The 18,021-nt window shown below is 47.2% G+C and overlaps 1 protein-coding gene across 1 annotated transcript in view; it reads left to right on the forward strand.

The window, feature by feature from the left end:
- Positions 1 to 404: 404 nt before the first annotated feature.
- Positions 405 to 18,021, forward strand: part of LOC144178841 (ATP-binding cassette sub-family G member 1-like) — an 80,314-nt gene continuing 62,697 nt past the window's right edge. Inside the window, exon 1 of the mRNA XM_077706972.1 lies at positions 405 to 1,116. Within this exon, the coding sequence (XP_077563098.1) occupies positions 981 to 1,116 (136 nt within the window). The 5' untranslated portion in view covers positions 405 to 980. The remainder of the gene's footprint in view (positions 1,117 to 18,021) is intronic.

Genomic DNA, 18,021 nt, shown 5'->3' on the forward strand with positions numbered 1-18,021 from the left:
TGACCTTGCGGGCAAGCGGCGCACAGATCTTCCAAGGTCGTCGCGGCCTGCCGCCGCGCGAACGCCCAAGATACCCTCAGGGCTCGCGCCCGGAACGTGTTCATCCTCGAAGCGGCGACGGCAGCCACATTACGAGCCACGTAAGGCGCCGCGCCGCCGTACGACTCTTTCCTTCTCGTGCGGCCTACCTGCCGAGCGCGACTCTCCCTTTCTATCAGCCGCGCTCTTTCAATCCTGACAGCGACACTGAATCGATCAAAAGGCCACGTTACCGACACGTTCCGTCCCACCCTCGCGGCAAGCAAATCACCGGGCGCACCCAATTCCCTCCCCCGCGTGCTGACGTCTATTCTTAATTGGGCAGCTCACATCGGAAGAGCGGCTTTGCTATGAAAACGCAACGCTGCGGCTTTCTGTCTACTCGGTGTCGCTCGCAGCACCGTTCCAGTTGTGGGGAAAGAACAGAAAAACCAGTTTCGCTGAGGACCGTTCACGTAGGCATCGCCATCACACTCGAACCGAACCAGCCCCTCCGGGGGTAAAAGTGACGAATAATCAGCGGGCCGATTGTGCCGGTAGCTGGCGGTGGTTGGGTGGCAGCGTCGCGGCCGCTCAGCCTTTCTCAGTATTGAGACGCTCTCCGTGGACACCTGCGCGCTGAGACGCACGTCTTCGCCGCCTCCTTCCCGTGCTCTCGCTCCTCCCGAAGTCGCCGCTGCCGTCTCTCCTCCGGCGCTGAGCGGCCGCATTGTGTCTCTGCGCCGACTGGCGCGCTCACGTGTTGCCATCGCGTTGGCCGGCGTGTTTTGTTGTCAAGGTATTACTCGAGCGCTCGCCGAGGTTCTTGATAGCCCGAGTTAGGAGTGCGGGGTGGTTTCGAAGCGGCGAGACGTGAGCGAACGGCGGCACGGCTCATCGTCGACACAGTTCCCCGGGCTTGAACACGTCTTAATAGAAGGGACGGATTAGCGGACGCCACCATGGATAAGGAGCCCGTGCTCCTCACCATGTCGTCCATCGGGAACGGCAAGCTCGAAGGAGGCTGCGACAACAACGGATTCGGCAAGGCCCTCACCCTGCCCGAGATTGACAGGAACTTCTTGGACGCCACCAGACGTAAGTTGGACATTGCTACACCCTTTTCCGCTGTCTCACACGCTTCCTTTTTTTTTTTCGCGCTGTTTTCCATTGTGAGCAAACCATATCACATCGAACATTGTTTTGAGTTCTTTCTTCTACAGCGACAAAAATAAAAAAATTATTACGGGGAGTTTACGCACGTGAGACATGACACATGCCCGCACGGGGATAAACCAAGAACGGTAGCGCAAATATCTTAATATAATACATCCCAACGGGCACCTGCCCAAGTCCAGTGCACACGCTCGCACACAAGGCCGCGGCGCGGGTTTTCATTTTCTATTTAAAGTGGCAACTAAAGGAAATCCACACCATACAAAGCTTCCTTGGAGAACCACCATAATCTCGTAGCTGCGTCTAAGCGGCTGCCGTTTTAGTTCTCCTTATGCAAATTTTTCGCTTTAAAGCTTACCCTTTCGAGGTTGGTTAGCGGGATGCTGAAAATTGCCTGCGTGCTTTAGATATAGAAGACCGATGTTTAAATACACACAATGACGTAAACTGTAAAAGTTCAACTGCTAAATTCCTGCTTACAAAGCACAGTATGCATGTACGAGGATGCGCAAAATTTACAAAATCATTGCCGTCATAGGGGCAGTACATCTGAAGCCTACAGGAAAGCGCTTCAACTCACCCCTGCTCATGGGAAACTATGAAGCTTTATTTAATAAACAAAAGGTCCTTGCTGTTTCGGCTGAGGATGCTTGCGCGCGATTTGTGATGTGCTGCGCAAAAGAAAAAAAAAAACGATGCAGTCGTAAATTTTCATTCACACAGTCATGCTTCCTCTGACCTCCGTCATGTACCCTTAAAACTTGCTGCTCATTTTTTCCCTCTCGTTGCGCCTGTGCTGTTACAATTTAGACTTGATGAAAGCCTTCGCACACTTTCCTTCCTATGTTCTTGGGGCTCTAATGCAGAGCACCAAGTCATTCGTTTTAAACCAACTCTCGGCTGCCCTTTTCATGATGAAAAGAAATCCGGTTATTCGTGGCGTGTTTGCTACAGGTTTCACACTGGTTATGTAAATTTCGTGCGAAAACTGCCGCTTTGGCGCAGCTCTAAGCACATGGCAGCAGGTGGATTTCTTTTACAGTTCGACATTTTGTAGGTCAGGAGCGAGTAATGTATATTGCTCGTGTTCTTATAGAACACGACTGGGCTAGCCTTGCTAGCGATGCTGGGGAATTCATCTTCGTGCGATCTGGCGCGATAACCAGTTTGTGGTTTTGGCGCCAAACTTGCGGCGAAAGGTGCGATAAGTTGACTGGGTCAGGAAACCCCCCGGGTAACCGCTAAGCCTTTTTGTCTGGCTATCCTGCGGCCTTGAGGGAAGACCCTATATTTGAACGTTCAACGGAAAGATAGCTGCTCAGAATATTTGGTTCATCGTATGCTGAGAGCTTAGGGAAAGCCTATAATACCCCTGTCACACGGGCACTTTACATCGCGATTGAAATCGATACGGATCAAGCTCAATCCGGATCAGGCCCTGCTACACGGCAGTTTCTATCGCGGTCGAGCCCGATACCGCTCGAACTAAATCCTGGTTTCTCAAGCGCGATTAAGGCTTCCAAGCGCGATCGGGCGAAATCGGCGGTACTCTCCTCCCCGCTGAGTAATGGCACAGAAGGTGACAACTTCAACTAACGCCACAATTTGTATCAAATAACTTTACCCAAATAAGTGTGCGGTAACATTTATATGGTTACGTATACATACGGCCTCGCGAAGTTACCAGATGCAGGCCGCGAAGTTAACGCAAAGTGCATTTCTGGCGCCATCTGGCGTACCTAAGTGATTGATTGATTGATTGATTGATTGATTGATTGATTGATTGATTGATTGATTGATTGATTGATTGATTGATTGATTGATTGATTGATTGATTGATTTTAGCGCACCGACGAAACGCAGGCGATGATGCGCGCCGTAGTGGAGAGCTCCGGATTAATTTTGACCACATGGGGATCTTTAAAGTGCGCCGAAATCTCGTACACACGGGCGTTTTTGCTTTTCGCCTCCATCAGAAAAGCGTGGCGTACCTAAGTGCAACCGGTGCAACTTCACCATATTGTCCTTGTTCGCCTTGCGCCACTAAACACCAACCTTCACCACTTCACCATCATCAGCAACTTCTCTATGGTCTCATGGCCTCGGAGGTCACTCCGCACGTGGGTGGGTGGGTTGGGGGGGGGGGGGGGGGTTGATCTCGGAGCCCATGACTTCTCGATCGGGATTGAAACGTGCCGTGTAGCAGCGGCGGTGTGTCGAGCGCGCTGGAAAAGTCAATCGCGGTTCGCTTCAATTCGGATTGAAAGCGCCGTGTGTCAAGGACTATAAGATGCGACCGCGATCAGCACCAACTTGGCAAGGTGGCCACAGCGGGAATGCTTCATGGCTGGTCTTGTCGCGCAATGTTTCCCTCGCTCTTCCTCGATCCTCGATTACCTTTGTGTCATCTTGATGCCTAGCGTGCCTTTTGCATCTCACTCAATAATTCTGGCGTGATTTTAGTGGGTCATTCATGTTTCAAGTTCGTTACGTCCTAAACGTGTATTCACTTGCGTTGCTTTTGGACCGTTATTGGCTGCTGTTATCACCTCTGTGCATGGAGTCATGTACGGACTCGGTTTACTGCAATATCAGTTTATCGAAACCCAACATTTGAGGTTTGAGCAGCGTGATGCGCATGGGTCTCGCAAGCAAATATAATCAACGGGCCTTTTTCATCACGTATGTCTGCGCCGGAATGAAAATTTGCCCGTACTCATGTTCCGACGCATCGCCATGATGATTGTGAACCACCCATCACTGAACGAGGCAGGACAACCCCCTCCAAATGTGAGCACAGGCATGACCCGCCAATTTTATTGCGCGAGCAATAGATGGTAGATGCCAGAAAAAATTTTCGCGGCACTCTGTTCATTTTAGCGCCGCTCTATCAGGACAGCGAGTGATAGAAAATTGTAGAGAGTGCGCGGAGAAAGCTGCCTTCATCACAGTGGAGTCGTTTCCTTGCTACAAGTCAAGAGCGGATAGCCAGCTGTCTCTGCTTCGACGGGTCTTTTGAATCCCGGCACCGCCGCTGTATACGCGTTGTAGTATCGATTCTGCATTCAGTGTTGGTGGGAAAAAAAAGGAAGAAATGTGAATTACGGAAACGAAATGCCGATACTGGTAGACAAAAAAAGGAGCGACAAGCAGCCAATAAAGATGCCGCTGCTAAAGCCAGAAAACTTGACCTCTGAGGCAGTGCTAAGCACAATTGACTCGGTGTACGAGGTACGCGTGGGGACCGGCGCGTTGCGGGCTTCGAAGCTGGAGTAAGGCGCGCGCACCGGGCCGAACCTCAGGCTCGCGAGGAACAGGGACGAGATGCTCACGGATCCTTAAAGATCAACCATTGAAACTTCCATTAACTTTTTTTATTCTTATGAGGGGTGTGGCTGTGTACCTGCTAATAATTTTGATGCCCCATTTACGAGTATCTCGTTTCCCTATTAGGCGAGCTCGTCACAAGTGACAGCGGAGGATGAGTAAAATGACCCGCCGCGGTGGCTCAGTGGCTAAGGCGTTGCGCTGCTGAGCACGAGGTCGCGGGTTCGATTCCCGGCCGCGGCGGCCGCTTTTCTGATGGAGGCGAATAGCAAAAACGCCCGTGTGTACGAGATTTCGGCGCACGATAAAGATCCCCAGGTGGTCAAAATTAGTCCGGTGCCCTCCACTACGGCGCGCCTCATCGCCTGCGTTGCGTCGGCGCGTTAAACCCCCACAATCAATCAATCAATCAGGATGAGTAAAATGACATGTCGCTTTTAGTCTTTCGAAGCGCGATCACTATCCTCATTCCCACGAGAGAGAGAGAGAGAGAGAGAGAGAGAGAGAGATTAATAAACTCCTATTGAAAAGACAGGGAATGGATTTGGTTTCAAACTTCAGGGAGGCGTCCTCAGTTCAACATGTCTTGACAGTAGGATGGGTACTGCATTTGATGTAATCTCTGTCTTCACAGAGGCTTGACCTATTCTTCATGAATTGAGGAGGAATGCGTGCGCATGTTTGCGTCTGTGTGAATCACATCGGGTTCTATATAGGTTGTTACGAATCTTTTGGAGAAACATTTGTACATGTTTTTTTCTTTCTAACGCGGAGGCCGCTGCGTAACCAGAGTGGAGGTGCACCAAAAGGGGTAAAGTTTTGTGCAACACGGCTGCGCGGCCGAGAGCAACAAACCTTGTACGTTTGCCAACGAATTAAATAGCGCGCTCTCACTACCGCCTAGTGCAATCAGCGCCGAATGCCTGGCATGCCTCACACGTGCGCCGAGATGGCTTAGGTGCCTTAGTGACCAAGGACTTGTGCCGGTGATCACGTGCACCGTCGTCTCAATTCCCGGCTTCTATAAGAAGCGGAGGGAGTAAATGCCAGTCCGTACGAAGCTTAGCGAACGTTAGAGTATCAGTTGTGCTCTTAAATATGCTTGTGTTCTCGTAGTCGATGGAGATTGACAACCCGTCGTCGCATGATTGTTGGTATAAATATACGTCTGCGCCGACCATAACCATTCAAGTTTGTCGTCAGCGCTTTCCTTTGTCAACGTCTATCTGTCCGAGTCATGTTTTCCAGATTTTCCTATAGCTTTACTACCGCGAACTAACTAGCCCGAGTCTGATTGACTGATTGATTAAGCAAAAACAGCGCGTGTACGAGATTTCGGCGCGAGTTAAAGATCCCCGGGTGGTCGAAAGTAATCCCGAGCCCTCCACTACGACGCGCTTCGTCGCCTGCGTCGCGTCGGCTCGTTAAACCCCATAATCAATCAATTAATCAGATTGTTTGAACGATTGACTAACTAAGTGATTGATTGATTGATTGATTGATTAATCGATTAATTGATTGATTGATTGATTGATTGGTGTATTGATTGATTGATTGATTGATTGATTGATTGATTGATTGATTGATTGATTGATTGATTGATTGATTGATTGATTGATTGATTGATTGATTGATTGATCGATCGATCGATCGATCGATAGTGGTGTTTCACGCTCCGACGGGCGATGAGGCGGGCCGTAATGGAGGGCTCCGGATTAATTTCGACCACCCGGGGATCTTGAACGTGCGTCGAAATCTCGAACGCACGGGCGTTTTCGTTTTTCGACTCCATTAGAAAAGCGGGCCCCGCGGCCGGAAATCGAACCCGCGTCCTTGGGCTCAGCAGTGCCCGAGTTTAGGACTATACGCCTCTTTCGGTTCTTAAGCCTCCTCATGACTTATGAACTAAAGCTCAAAACTCCAATTTTTTTGCTGTACTTGCAGTTAACGCCTTGTACAGTAGGAAGCTTGGATCATATTATACACCACTGTAAAAAGCCTGGTGCAAGAAATTGAGGGAAAAGTGATAATGCTCTCCCAAAAGACAGCAGTACGAATTCGCGCGATCACAGAAAAAAACTTTATGTAGAACCCACAATCTGGCGACGTCTACAAACTAACACGTACATCCGGGCATATGTCTATTGCACGTCATCTACCAGGCCCAATTCCCCGCAAACAAATGTCCTGCCTGTCCCGAATACGGATCACTCTTTTACATCGCATGGGCCTGTCATAATACCCAATGAGTCGCTACAATACCCAGCAGTTCATACTTTGGGCTAACCAGCTCGGACCTGAACGACTGCAGCTTATTCTATCACAAAGCCATTACCATGGCGTAGGGCCTGGAGCTGTAAGCAAGGAGCGCCGCCACCTCGTGGGGTAAATAATAAAACTTTTGGCGTGAAACAGCGCGAAAACGCAAGACGACACAAAATAGTGCATAGACGCAGCGCTGAATAACCACTGAACTTAATATAAGCGCTTGACAGCAATAAACAGGAAAGGACACAAACTTCTGACTTCAGATTGACAAAAATGCAATACAATGAAAACAACTAGGAAAAATACTTGTTAGTCAGCGCTGCATGCGTCTACGCACTCTTTTCTGTCCTCTTGGACTTCAGCGCTGTCTCACGCCAAATACCAAGTGACCCGCCTTCAATCCGTGTTGCAAATAAAAAATCTTTGCTCGTTGCAATAAGTCATTCGCCGTCTTTGGAAAACCTGATACCCGTGAAAGATATTTCTCTGGGTGTTCGTCTTCGCACAATCCCACCTGGCATTACTTCAAATTATGTGCTTTAATATTTTTGTTGCGGGGAGGGGGGGGGGGGTGCCTATGACCCGTGTCCATCGACGCAATATATGGTAATATACAGAGCGAAGCAAGTGCCTTTGCCAACTCCGCAACAGAATTAACATATCAAGGAAATATAACTGTAGCCATATCATGTTATATCGTTGAAAGTTAATCATTTAACAAAAGTTCTGCTTAAGCGACACCAGAGACCATGGTTGGTCAGTTTTCAAATCTGACTTTACTGTAGATAACACTCCTACAGAGGCGCAGCTAGATTTCGCTGATCTCTTCAAGTTGTGCCCAGCGAGATTTCATGAATTACGATTGATTGCAAAGAATTGATTGATTGTAGGGTTTAACGCGCTGACGCAACGCAGGCGATGGGGCGCGCCGTAGTGGAGGGCTCGATATTAATTTTGACCACCTGGGGATCCTTAACGTGGGCCGAAATCTCGTACACACGGGCTTTCTCGCTTTTCGCCTCCATCAGAAAAGCGGCCGCCGCGGCCGGGAATCGAACCCGCGACCTCGTGCTCAGCAGCGCAACGCCTTAGCCACTGAGCCACCGCGGTGGGTAGAGCCGGGGCAAACATTTTTGGGTAACCTTGTTGCTGCTTTCAGTAGCTTCATGTATAAGCGCATTTGGCTGCATAAAATTTCAGCTTAATTCCTTACGCTGCACTCGAAAGATGATACCGCCAGTGAAGGCATCTTTCCTGCTGCGGCAAATTTTTGGTGGGCGCCAGGGTGAAGACAAGAAGCATGGCATATGAAGGGATGATTTAATGGGCGGCCGTATTAGCACGAGCACACGGGTATGCGCTATTCTGTTCGTCGTCTTCTTCTACGTCGGGCTAACATTGCGCAGTGTGCCTGTGCCGGCGTCTTGCCCAGACCAGGAAGCTCAAGCTTCACTGGTCGCCCGGGCGGTCGCAGTCACCGCCAAAACGGCGGCCACCATCGTCAACTGACTGTGCTCCTAAATAAATGTGTTTCTTCTTCTTCCTTCTCGTAGCATTTTGAGCTCGGCATTTTCTTAGTATATTTTCCAGGAGTTCCCCATGAGACGCACGCTCGCGTGCACTTGGCATTTTTTTGGTGTTTTTTCTGCGTATGAACGCCGTAACCAAGAGCTTAAACAGCTGTGCCGTTAAAACAACAGAAGCTTCTCCTTTTCATCATCCTTCCTGTGTGTAAGTGTGAGACTACATAGGATAAGCACGTCTAAAAGACTTCCTCTTCGCCAATCAGCTTCGTGCTGAAGACTTTCAAATACTTCGCCCTCTTGGTCTTTAAAGGAACTCTGCAACACTTTCGATAAGCGCTTTCACTCTTTCTTTCGCGTCTGGAATGAAAGCCATGGTTATCGCCAGCACGGAGCGGCAGTGCGTGATTTGCTCGTGGTACCAGATACGCCTTTTATTTTTGCTTTGTTCTTGTGGCATTTCTTTTAAGTTGTTATCAAAAAACGTTCATTGGTGCAACTGAAGAAAAACCGGCCAACAGTCGCTACATGGCCTCAGTGACGTGATTCGAACCGTCGAAGAAGAACGTCAAGACCGGGAAAGAGAGAAAACTCTTTTGAGCGAGTTTACAAGTTGATGGGCACAGAGCAGTAATTTTTGGCTGAGGTATTTTGCGACCCACTAATCTAAGTAGTGGGTGTGTTGGGTGATTACGTTCTGCAAACATTCAAGATTTCAAATAAAAAAAAAAGCTGAAAACAGTGTTGCAGGGTCCCTTCAAGCCAGGCTGGGATACTTCTGTGTCTCTTTTTTTTCACCATGAACCTGCGTTGATTACGTTCCTAATTTCATTCTCTCCACGCTGGTGATCATCTCCTAATTTTACAAGATTGTTGGAAAGCAGAGCTTGTAGCGTTGCCAAGCGAAATCGGTTTCTCTGATAACCTACGACGCACGAGTCGTAATACAAGCTTGTTGGGAACGACATGGGATGGACTAACGAAGAAGACTATTAATGATGAGCCGTTCCCAGCCCCTGAACCTTAACCTGGGCAGTAAAAAACGCTGGAGTAGAGCTGCTTGCACACGTGTGAAATCGTTTTTGTAGTCGCTGCAGCATCTCAAGAAAAAGAAGCGACACTTTACGACATTTCAAAAGGCTGGTTTTATTACGGCTTGGCGACAGGACATGAATCCTAAAGCATTCCGTGGCGCACGCGTGCCAGCTAGGGACTGAACCAGCATTCCGAGAAACTTGGCTCTGAGCATGCTGTCTTATGTTTGAAAATTTGTTCACGGCGTTGCAAATGATTAAACAAAAACGTCTCAGTTAGGGTGACACAGTCCGGGAATTCATTTCACGCTTCAGCGCGAACTAAGGAGCGCAACAAAAATGTAGGCGCCGGGAAGTTCCGCGTACCACTTCCGGAAACGACTTCCGGTCGTGCAGGTAAATCCAGGTTTAAATCGGGAACGCCTATACTAGCCGATGGGTGCGGCAGGCCACTGGAGTCCTGGAAATAGGCGGTGATCGGATGATTCTGATCCGTCCGTCATCGACCTGACGAGTGTTCCTCATCGGGGCGTGTTACCTCCGACTGACGCATACAAAGAATTTATTATAACCATTACTCATCCTTGCATCCCGCTCTCCACAGCGGAGTACCTGGCAAACATAATAAAGCGTGCTAGCCTTGGCCTTCCGCGCATTGTGAAGCGTGACGAACTACTGCCCAGGGCCAGTTGAATACGAGAAAATACAACATTTGAAACTTTAAGATGTCCTGCCCCTTCTCTCGTCTCGGGTAGTCATCAGTCAGAACAAAGCTTTGCCTAGTGTCAATAGATAAGGTTACACGGTATAGGCGCTCTTTTCTCCTATTGTTCCGTGCTGCCGCCATGATCATTGTTCAGTTCGCATCACGTGACATTTCTTTACACTGCGACGGTTCATGGGCGCCGCCATTTTGTTGTTTATGCGTTTGAGTCGGTCAACTCTGGAAGACTTAGCTTGTCCTCCCTGTTCTGCGGCTGCGCGCAACTGACTTCGTTTGGAAAGCGAATCAAAGATAACGCGTGTAGCAGCATTTCAGCAGCAGAAGTGTGTGCGAGGATGCCGTTTTGCTGCACCTTCAGCAGTGTTGTTTAAAAACGACCCGGTCGAAGTTAGTGGCGAGGACGTAGATGCGACAATCTGGCAACACCGATAAAGACCAAAATGGCTGCCGTTGCTGAGTTGCGTTATCAGTGGCGGTACTGCGATACCTTATTTAGTGACACTAGCTTTTGAATTAACGCTATTTCATATTTACCCTATTTTTCCACGTGGAGGGCGGTAGACATTGATTGAGTATACTGTAGTTTGTTGAAATATTTTTTTGAAGAAACGCTCGGTTAGAACCGCGTACTTTCACGCCTGTGGCGACCAGTATCGTCTCATTTGGGACATCCACTCGGCTGCAATAGTTTCCTCGCTCATTCGTCTATCATAGTCTTATGGTGAAGTCGTCTAGGCAGCACACAGATGACCACTTCTCGCCACCCTATTGTTAGTCCTTTATGAAAATATTTGCAAATAATTATATAAATTTATTCAAATGAGTTAATTTTAATGGAAACATCTAAACCGTAAGATAGCTGAATACTGGACTATATATACCCGTGGTGCAGAGGCTGAAGTGACGAGTTATGTGGCGTTGAGTTATTTGTCTGTCAAAATGTCGTCAACAATCCCCAGGTTTTGTTCGAGAGTCGAAGCCGCCGCATCGTGAATAACACGGGCGGCGGGTGAAGGCGAAACAACGTGCCAATCCTAGCAAGCTACGTGCGTAGAATACTAATTACGGGCAAATTCATCGCCGCAAGTAAGGCCGTTTGGGCAAGTTGCTGCAATCGCGTGAAGTACATCGTGCTCCTCGGGGGCCCTGCGGGACCTACATTTTCCCCGTACCTTTACTTTCATTTTCTAAGCTGTATACGTCCTCGCTTTTAGTGAAACGAGAGTCGTTCACCGGGCGGCCGACGCCCAGGGAACCCGCAAACAGCACTGCTGCGTGTGTTGAGCTTTAAAGGTGACGTACTGAGAACATGTTTGTGAATTGTTGTTACGGGGAATTCAATGGGCCACAAGGACGTGGGCATTGATTGCACTTCAATGTACTTGAGCGCAGGGACTGGAATACGTTGAGTAACAGGAATACCTACGAGTGAGTGAAATACCTTGGGGCGCGCTGAAGGCGCAATAAAATGTTCCTCTTAGTTACGCTCAAGAGAAGGAGAGAGAGAGGAAGAGAAAGAAACTCATGAACAACTTGAATGAAAAGAAAATGCGAATGAAGTAGCTTGAATTGAGCTCCCAAATATACATGGTAATCAAAGTTAGGGCGTCAGGTTTTTTAAAAATTTGGCGCTTAGATTTTCTTGAAGACCTCCTCTACAGTGAGGTTTTGCTCCCAGGGGGACATATAATTAGGTGGTATTTATTGATGTAGGTGGCTTAATTAACCAAAATTGCATAATTAGCGTTTTTAGTGGCTGCAGTAAGCAGGCATGTTGTAAGCAGGACGCCATTGTGTTTTGACGCAGTTTCATTTGGCAGAACTCTTTTAGCGCATCCGTACTCCGAGATATCGAACTGCGACGCTTAATTGCCGTTCGCGTGATTACGCATGCAAGACAGTGAAGACCGGTGCAAAGTTCCTCCCTTTTGTTCTGTAATTCGATAGCGGTTCCGAGTACTGCAGATTGCGATAACGCCAGGCAAGACTGAAAGGTTGCCAGTTATCACTTTTGCCTATGCCTCCACCTCGTTGTCAAACTAAGCACCGTACACAGCAGGCCCGTCGCAAAAGGGAGGAGCTTTGCACCGGTCTTCACTGTCTAGCATGCGTAATCATGCGAACGGCAATTAAACTTCGCAGTTTGATATCTAGGAGTACGGACGCACTAGAAGAATTCTGCCAAATGAAACTGTGTAGAGACACGATTCCGGCTGAATTTTCAATACAAACATGTCTGCTTACTGCATCCGCTAAAAAGTTAATCAATTTTAGTTAATTAAGCCGGCGACTTCAATAATTACCCCATAATTATGCGTCCCCCTGGGCGCATAGCATTACTGCAGAGGTGGTCTTCACGTAAATCTAAGCGCCTAATTAAAAAAAAAAAAAAAACCTGTCGACTAACTTTGATCACCCTGTATATATCACGTACTTCGTTAGTTTTTCGCAGTGTGAATGAAGTGTGTTGCTTTATTTCGTACAAGTTAGGAGGTACCTTTGGCGCACAGAAAAAAATAAGGGGATGCTTAGGAGTTTCCAAGAATGCGAAGGCTAAGAACTAGTTGTACCTTCTGTTGATGTGCCCTGGAGGTTTCTGTAGAAGTTTGCGGCCGCGCCCGTCACCACTTTGCCAGCCCCCAAAACAACAACACCTGAAGCTCGTTCCGCTTGCTAACAATCGCCACTCTCCTGTTGATAATTACTTCTGGTATTATTCTATCTACCTCACAAAAATTTCATTAACTCACGCATTCTATGAAGCACACAGTTCTAAAGTTGTCGACTTGAAGAAATATGAACGCCAAGCGGGTGGACGCAACGGAGGCGCACTCAGAGCACGCCACTGCTGCGCGCACAGTGCTGCTAGCAAAGACATTTTTGACTCCAATGTTATTTCGCACGTTGCTGTCATTCGGAGAATTCGCTTGGGTGACGGCTTTAATTGGTCACTCGAGTGCGCTGTGGTAAAGCTTAACCACGGTATAAGCATCAAGTGTAGCAATCGGGGCTCATGACATCAATGAAGCATGAAAGGAACGCTGAAACTTGTTTCAATGAGATAGCCCCAACCTATATTCATACAGGCTTGCTTGCCTCTACTACACTCAACGAGTTTTGTTGCCGCTACCTGTGAAAGTGAAGCACGCCGTAATCTTGTGTTTAAATGCAATCGGCATTCGGAGCGGCCACAGTGAAACCTTATTTCACGGCTTGCATCAAGATGCGCGAGTGATCGCAGGGCAGCCCGAACCAAGTGCGGTGTCCTTCGCTCGCGGTCGGTGACTGTGCGATTCTCCGAAAGATACACCGCCGCTCCCCGGGCGTTCCAGAGCACGTGAGCCTGTACCTACTCGTAAAAACAAAAACAAAAAACAGATCATGGTAAACTTCCTACGCCGAGCACGGTTCACAGATACTTCTTTTTTGCTCAACACACTTCAATCTCCTCTCACGTTTCGATATCTTCATCTTGAGATTTCCCGCAAGTATCTTTTTCGCGCTTGCGTGCGTGTGTTTATTTGCCCGGCCGGGGATTCCATCGATGCTGCCAATAATAAGGCTTCTCGTCGTATGTTTCAACTTGTGTTGGGACATGCGAACCGGCTCAAATGACGACGAACCACTCCACGCTTAAAGAGACGTGCGAGAGCGAGGGAGAGTCGCCTTCTCTGCATAGCTTCTTGTTGCGTACGTAAGCCGACTGGGTGGGGAAAGGCCGCTCACAGGTAAAGGTGAATACAAACTGCGACAATTATAGGGCTAACCCAGCGGGGTGAGAAGACACGGGAAGTCCAGTTCATGCAAGGTCAGGGTCCTGATAACCGGTGCAAGGTTTATTATTAGTCAATCCTTAAAAGGCCAGTCATAGAATTCCCTTTTGAGCGCGGTTCAAGAATTTGTATGGTTGCACAATTAAGCGCTTGCTGTTGCAGTGTGACTGGTGACATTGATCACTTCATTATGAACTGCTCCAAAACCAACCCTGAGCGGACGAACTTTTTTCGTGATCTCCAGAAGTTAGGAGTGCCCCATGCTACATCGGAGGACATTATTTTTCCTAGGGACCACTGGATTGTGCGAAGAGATGTGTCTCATCTCCTACTCGGATTGTTGCAGTCCGCAGGACTAAGTGAGGTGTGGTGACATTGCGTGTCTGTTATTTTAGGACTAAGTGAGGTGTGATGACTTTGAGAGATTTGATATGGTATTGGGGACGATTAGGCGGAGCGATTTCCGGCAGCTATGCAAGGCTAAGTCCGCCTTATTCAACAATACTTACTACTACTACTGATACCATTGACAGCACAGGTGACAGTGGCCAACGCTTTAGCACGCCGTCACTTTGTCAAAATTTTTCCTAGTCTGCCCGGCAACGACATAATGGCAAAATTAAAATCAATTTTATTTTTTATTTCGTTGTGTCGGACGTCGATGACCAAACGACACGACTGGTTTAGAGCCCGTGAATTCTATATAAGTGGTTTAACTACCATTAAAGTTATCCCAGTATGTGAAAGATGTATTCAGGGGCTGAAATTTAATATCTGAGGGCAATATCTCGAAGGCATATATGCTGTCACCAAATTGAATGCTGGGTAATAATAAAACTGGACCGCGCGTGTTAATTTAGGGGAATAAGGGTACTGTAAAGACTATTGAACGGGAATATTCAGGTGCGAATTTTGGCACGCGAACTGTCGCGTTGCTTGGGCTAGAACCATAGGCCAAAAATAAGCATAGGGACACAAAGGATAATTTGTTGAGCGTTTTCGGGTTTTTGTTATCAGTGCTTAATTCCGCACGGCTATTTTGTCCAGTTCTTAACCTCAGTGACCGGCTGTTTCATCTGGCGTTTAGGAGCCTACCTCGTTTAGAAGTGGAAGGGTGTAACGGGCGAGTCACTCCCACAGGTTATCATTGCGTGAAATACAGTGTTTTCGATCTGACTAGACCTTTCTATGAAGGACTGCGCTCTAACGCAAATAGCCGAGACCAAGCGCGATGACATTCGATTCGCCGACTCTAGAGTGTGAACGGTGTTCGGTTTAGCCGCTTCTTTGACGTTTCTTATTCAAAACGTCTCAGAAAGGGGCTCAAGTTCCCTCGAGGCTCAAGTTTGCTCACTTAAGCTTCACGTATTCGTAGAAGAATCACAAGCGCGAGAAATTCCTGCTATTTTTTTAGTTCTCGCGCATCACAGATCACCGAAACAACGAAATACATTAGCCCAAAGTCCGCCGTCTAGTAATTATCTTGAGAAGGGAAAGCTGTCGAAAAAGAACAGTTTGCTGCTGGGTTAGTAACTCAGAAAGATGTACACATTGGGTGCTTTGCTTCAGAACAGGTAATTTGGCCAAGTGCTTGCTAAGGGCACACCGGTAAAGAACCCTCGTGCTGAATAAAAACACCCATAAGTTCTGAAGCAGATAATAATGCCTCGTTTTTTATACCAAAGGGAGAGAGAGATAAATGCTTTATTTTCTGAGAGGGCCATAGAGGCCCTCATGGGGATGGGATAAGGAAAAACGTTTTGACTTACTCCTTACTTTCCAAAGAAATACACAAATTTAGAATTCAGGGCAGACAATACAATACATTGTCAATCGATTTTTGACACTAAACAAAGTAAAAGGCAAGAGTAATATTAGAGAAAGAGAGAGTAATTTATTGAATGGAAGGAAAACACCAAAGAGGTTGGCCTGATCGTGTAATTTATGACCTGCTACTCTGTGGGGGAAGGGGGGGAAGGGGGAAAAGAGCATAGGTAGACAGGGTGGCAGGTACGATGACTGACATAAAGGGGAAAGTATAAGTATATGCAAAATGCCTACACATGTACAATAGTTCACCACGACGGGATTGTGCTACAACCTAGCTGCCAAACCAGTGATTTTTAAGAATGCCAGCACTGCCTTGAAGGCCTTGTTTGAACACTGCGGATCTGGTCAGGCTCTCAGCAGGAAGTCTTCACACAATGCCCGATTTTATAACCGGGCCAACGACGTGGCTAACTTTCCGCGGTGATGCGCCTAGCAGGGACAGTTGCACATTACATGTTCAATAGTCTCCGGTAGTGACACGATTCACAGTCAGGGTAATTCGAACCACCAATGAGGTGATGGTAACAATCATATTAAAAAAAAAGAAACAAAGTTCACGGCATCTTCAATGGTTTCAAAGCCTTTCGTGATTGAAACAGTCCAATCAGTGCTAGTTTTATAGCTACAACCAACACACTCTCGAAGAAACTGTGGGGAAAAATTTGCAGCTATACCAAAATATTTTTTTAACGCAACCATTTTTTCCGTGACCGCACAGCAAAACATACCGAGAGCACCCGATAACTTGTCGCAATGTTCTGCCATATGTTACAGTTACTAAAAACGGGACATCCCGGAAATATTGAATAACAAAAAAAAAATTCAGGGAAGCTTGCACTCACGCGCAAGGCTTGAATGGCGAAGCTGTTGTAGGTAAGCATTGCCGGACACATAGTTAAGTTTCCCTATCAATGCTTATTTGCATATTTGTGGTGCTAGCGATCGCCGTGATATGCATCGAAGAGGTCGTCGCCTTCTTTGCGGCGAGTGGTGAATGCAAGGTCATCCTAATCATTGTATACTTCCACCAACTCTTCATCATCGACTTGAGGCAGCGGTGGTGGGATCTGCAAGTCGTCTCGGGAAGGATCGGCACACTCGTAGCCATGTCTCCAATTGTCCATAATGGCTTCTAGAGAATGCGGTGGCCGCAATAACCTCTTCCACGCAGGATGGTTTTTCATCTTTAGCTTTAGCGCTGGAGTTTTTTTTTTGTTTTACATGCACGGTAACGCTGGGCGACAGCGGTGTAGGTTTTCTTTTTCTTTTTTGCTAAAGCCACTGCGCGAGCCGGGGACCCGGCGGTCGCCATGAAGCACGCGCTCTCGAGCGCTCACGATTTTCTCGTTCCTCGGGGTTTTTGCCAGTTTTTTTTTTCTTGCTAAAGCCTTTGCGCCTGCCGAGGACCCTCGGTGGTCGCCACGAGGCGCGCGCTCACGAGAACTCGGCATTTTCCTGGTATTTTTTCCTGCAACGGCGAACTTACGGCCAGTAAATAACAACAGCTCCGCTGGTAAACAATTCGAGAATAATAAGGATGCTACAGTTTCAGTGGAATGTTCGAGAAAAGTAAGTTAAATGTGCTTTTGATCGAGCCTGGACGAATGTGTCGGACTTCGCGAAGAAATTTAACGCCTCTAGACACTTTCCCTTGACGATTTGTGTACGTAATTTCTTAGAACAGGTTTTTTACGCATAGACCAGTTCTGTCAAAATTCTAGTATTCTTTTCCTGTTACTCTTTTAGGGATAAGAAAGAAGCACTTCCTGCACCAATTTTCTGCGGCCATAATGCGTAATTTCTGAAAGAGCAGGAGAGAGAACTGGTTGGACGATGACTATTCAACCTAATTTTATAAGAAACTGTGGTGTAACCCATGAATTACGAATTTGTTTAGATTTACGTAGTGTTTTATGCAGGAAGACTCTCTGTAGAACCATAAAACTGATTTAGACACACGCCACAAGCTATTTTTGCATCTATTTTACAAAGCGCGTGCACTGCCAAATAGAACTAACTGTACACTTTCTCTCTAAACATTTCCAGAATTTTAATTTAATCTTTTTTGAGAATAAGAGGGTTTGGAATCTTCTTCGCACTCAGTGTGTTTTCTCGGAGGAAACAATAAGTGCCTTTTGGATAACTGATATCTTGTATTATTTTGTGCTTTATTTTGGATATCTGCACATTAGTCATAAAGAAATCAAGTAATCCCGGTAAAGCGAAGTTGAAGAGATTAGGATAGGAATTTTAATTACGTTCTTGCAACCCTAGAAATTAATAAGCAATTAGAGTTTCTCAGTAGTAGCTGCAAGCACTTTTGTATTGAACCCATCTCCATATTTAAC

Source organism: Haemaphysalis longicornis, unplaced genomic scaffold (assembly GCF_048455015.1).
Source record: "Haemaphysalis longicornis isolate Haplotype H1 unplaced genomic scaffold, Haemaphysalis longicornis Haplotype H1 scaffold_4, whole genome shotgun sequence".
In the NCBI taxonomy this organism is placed as follows: domain Eukaryota; kingdom Metazoa; phylum Arthropoda; class Arachnida; order Ixodida; family Ixodidae; genus Haemaphysalis; species Haemaphysalis longicornis.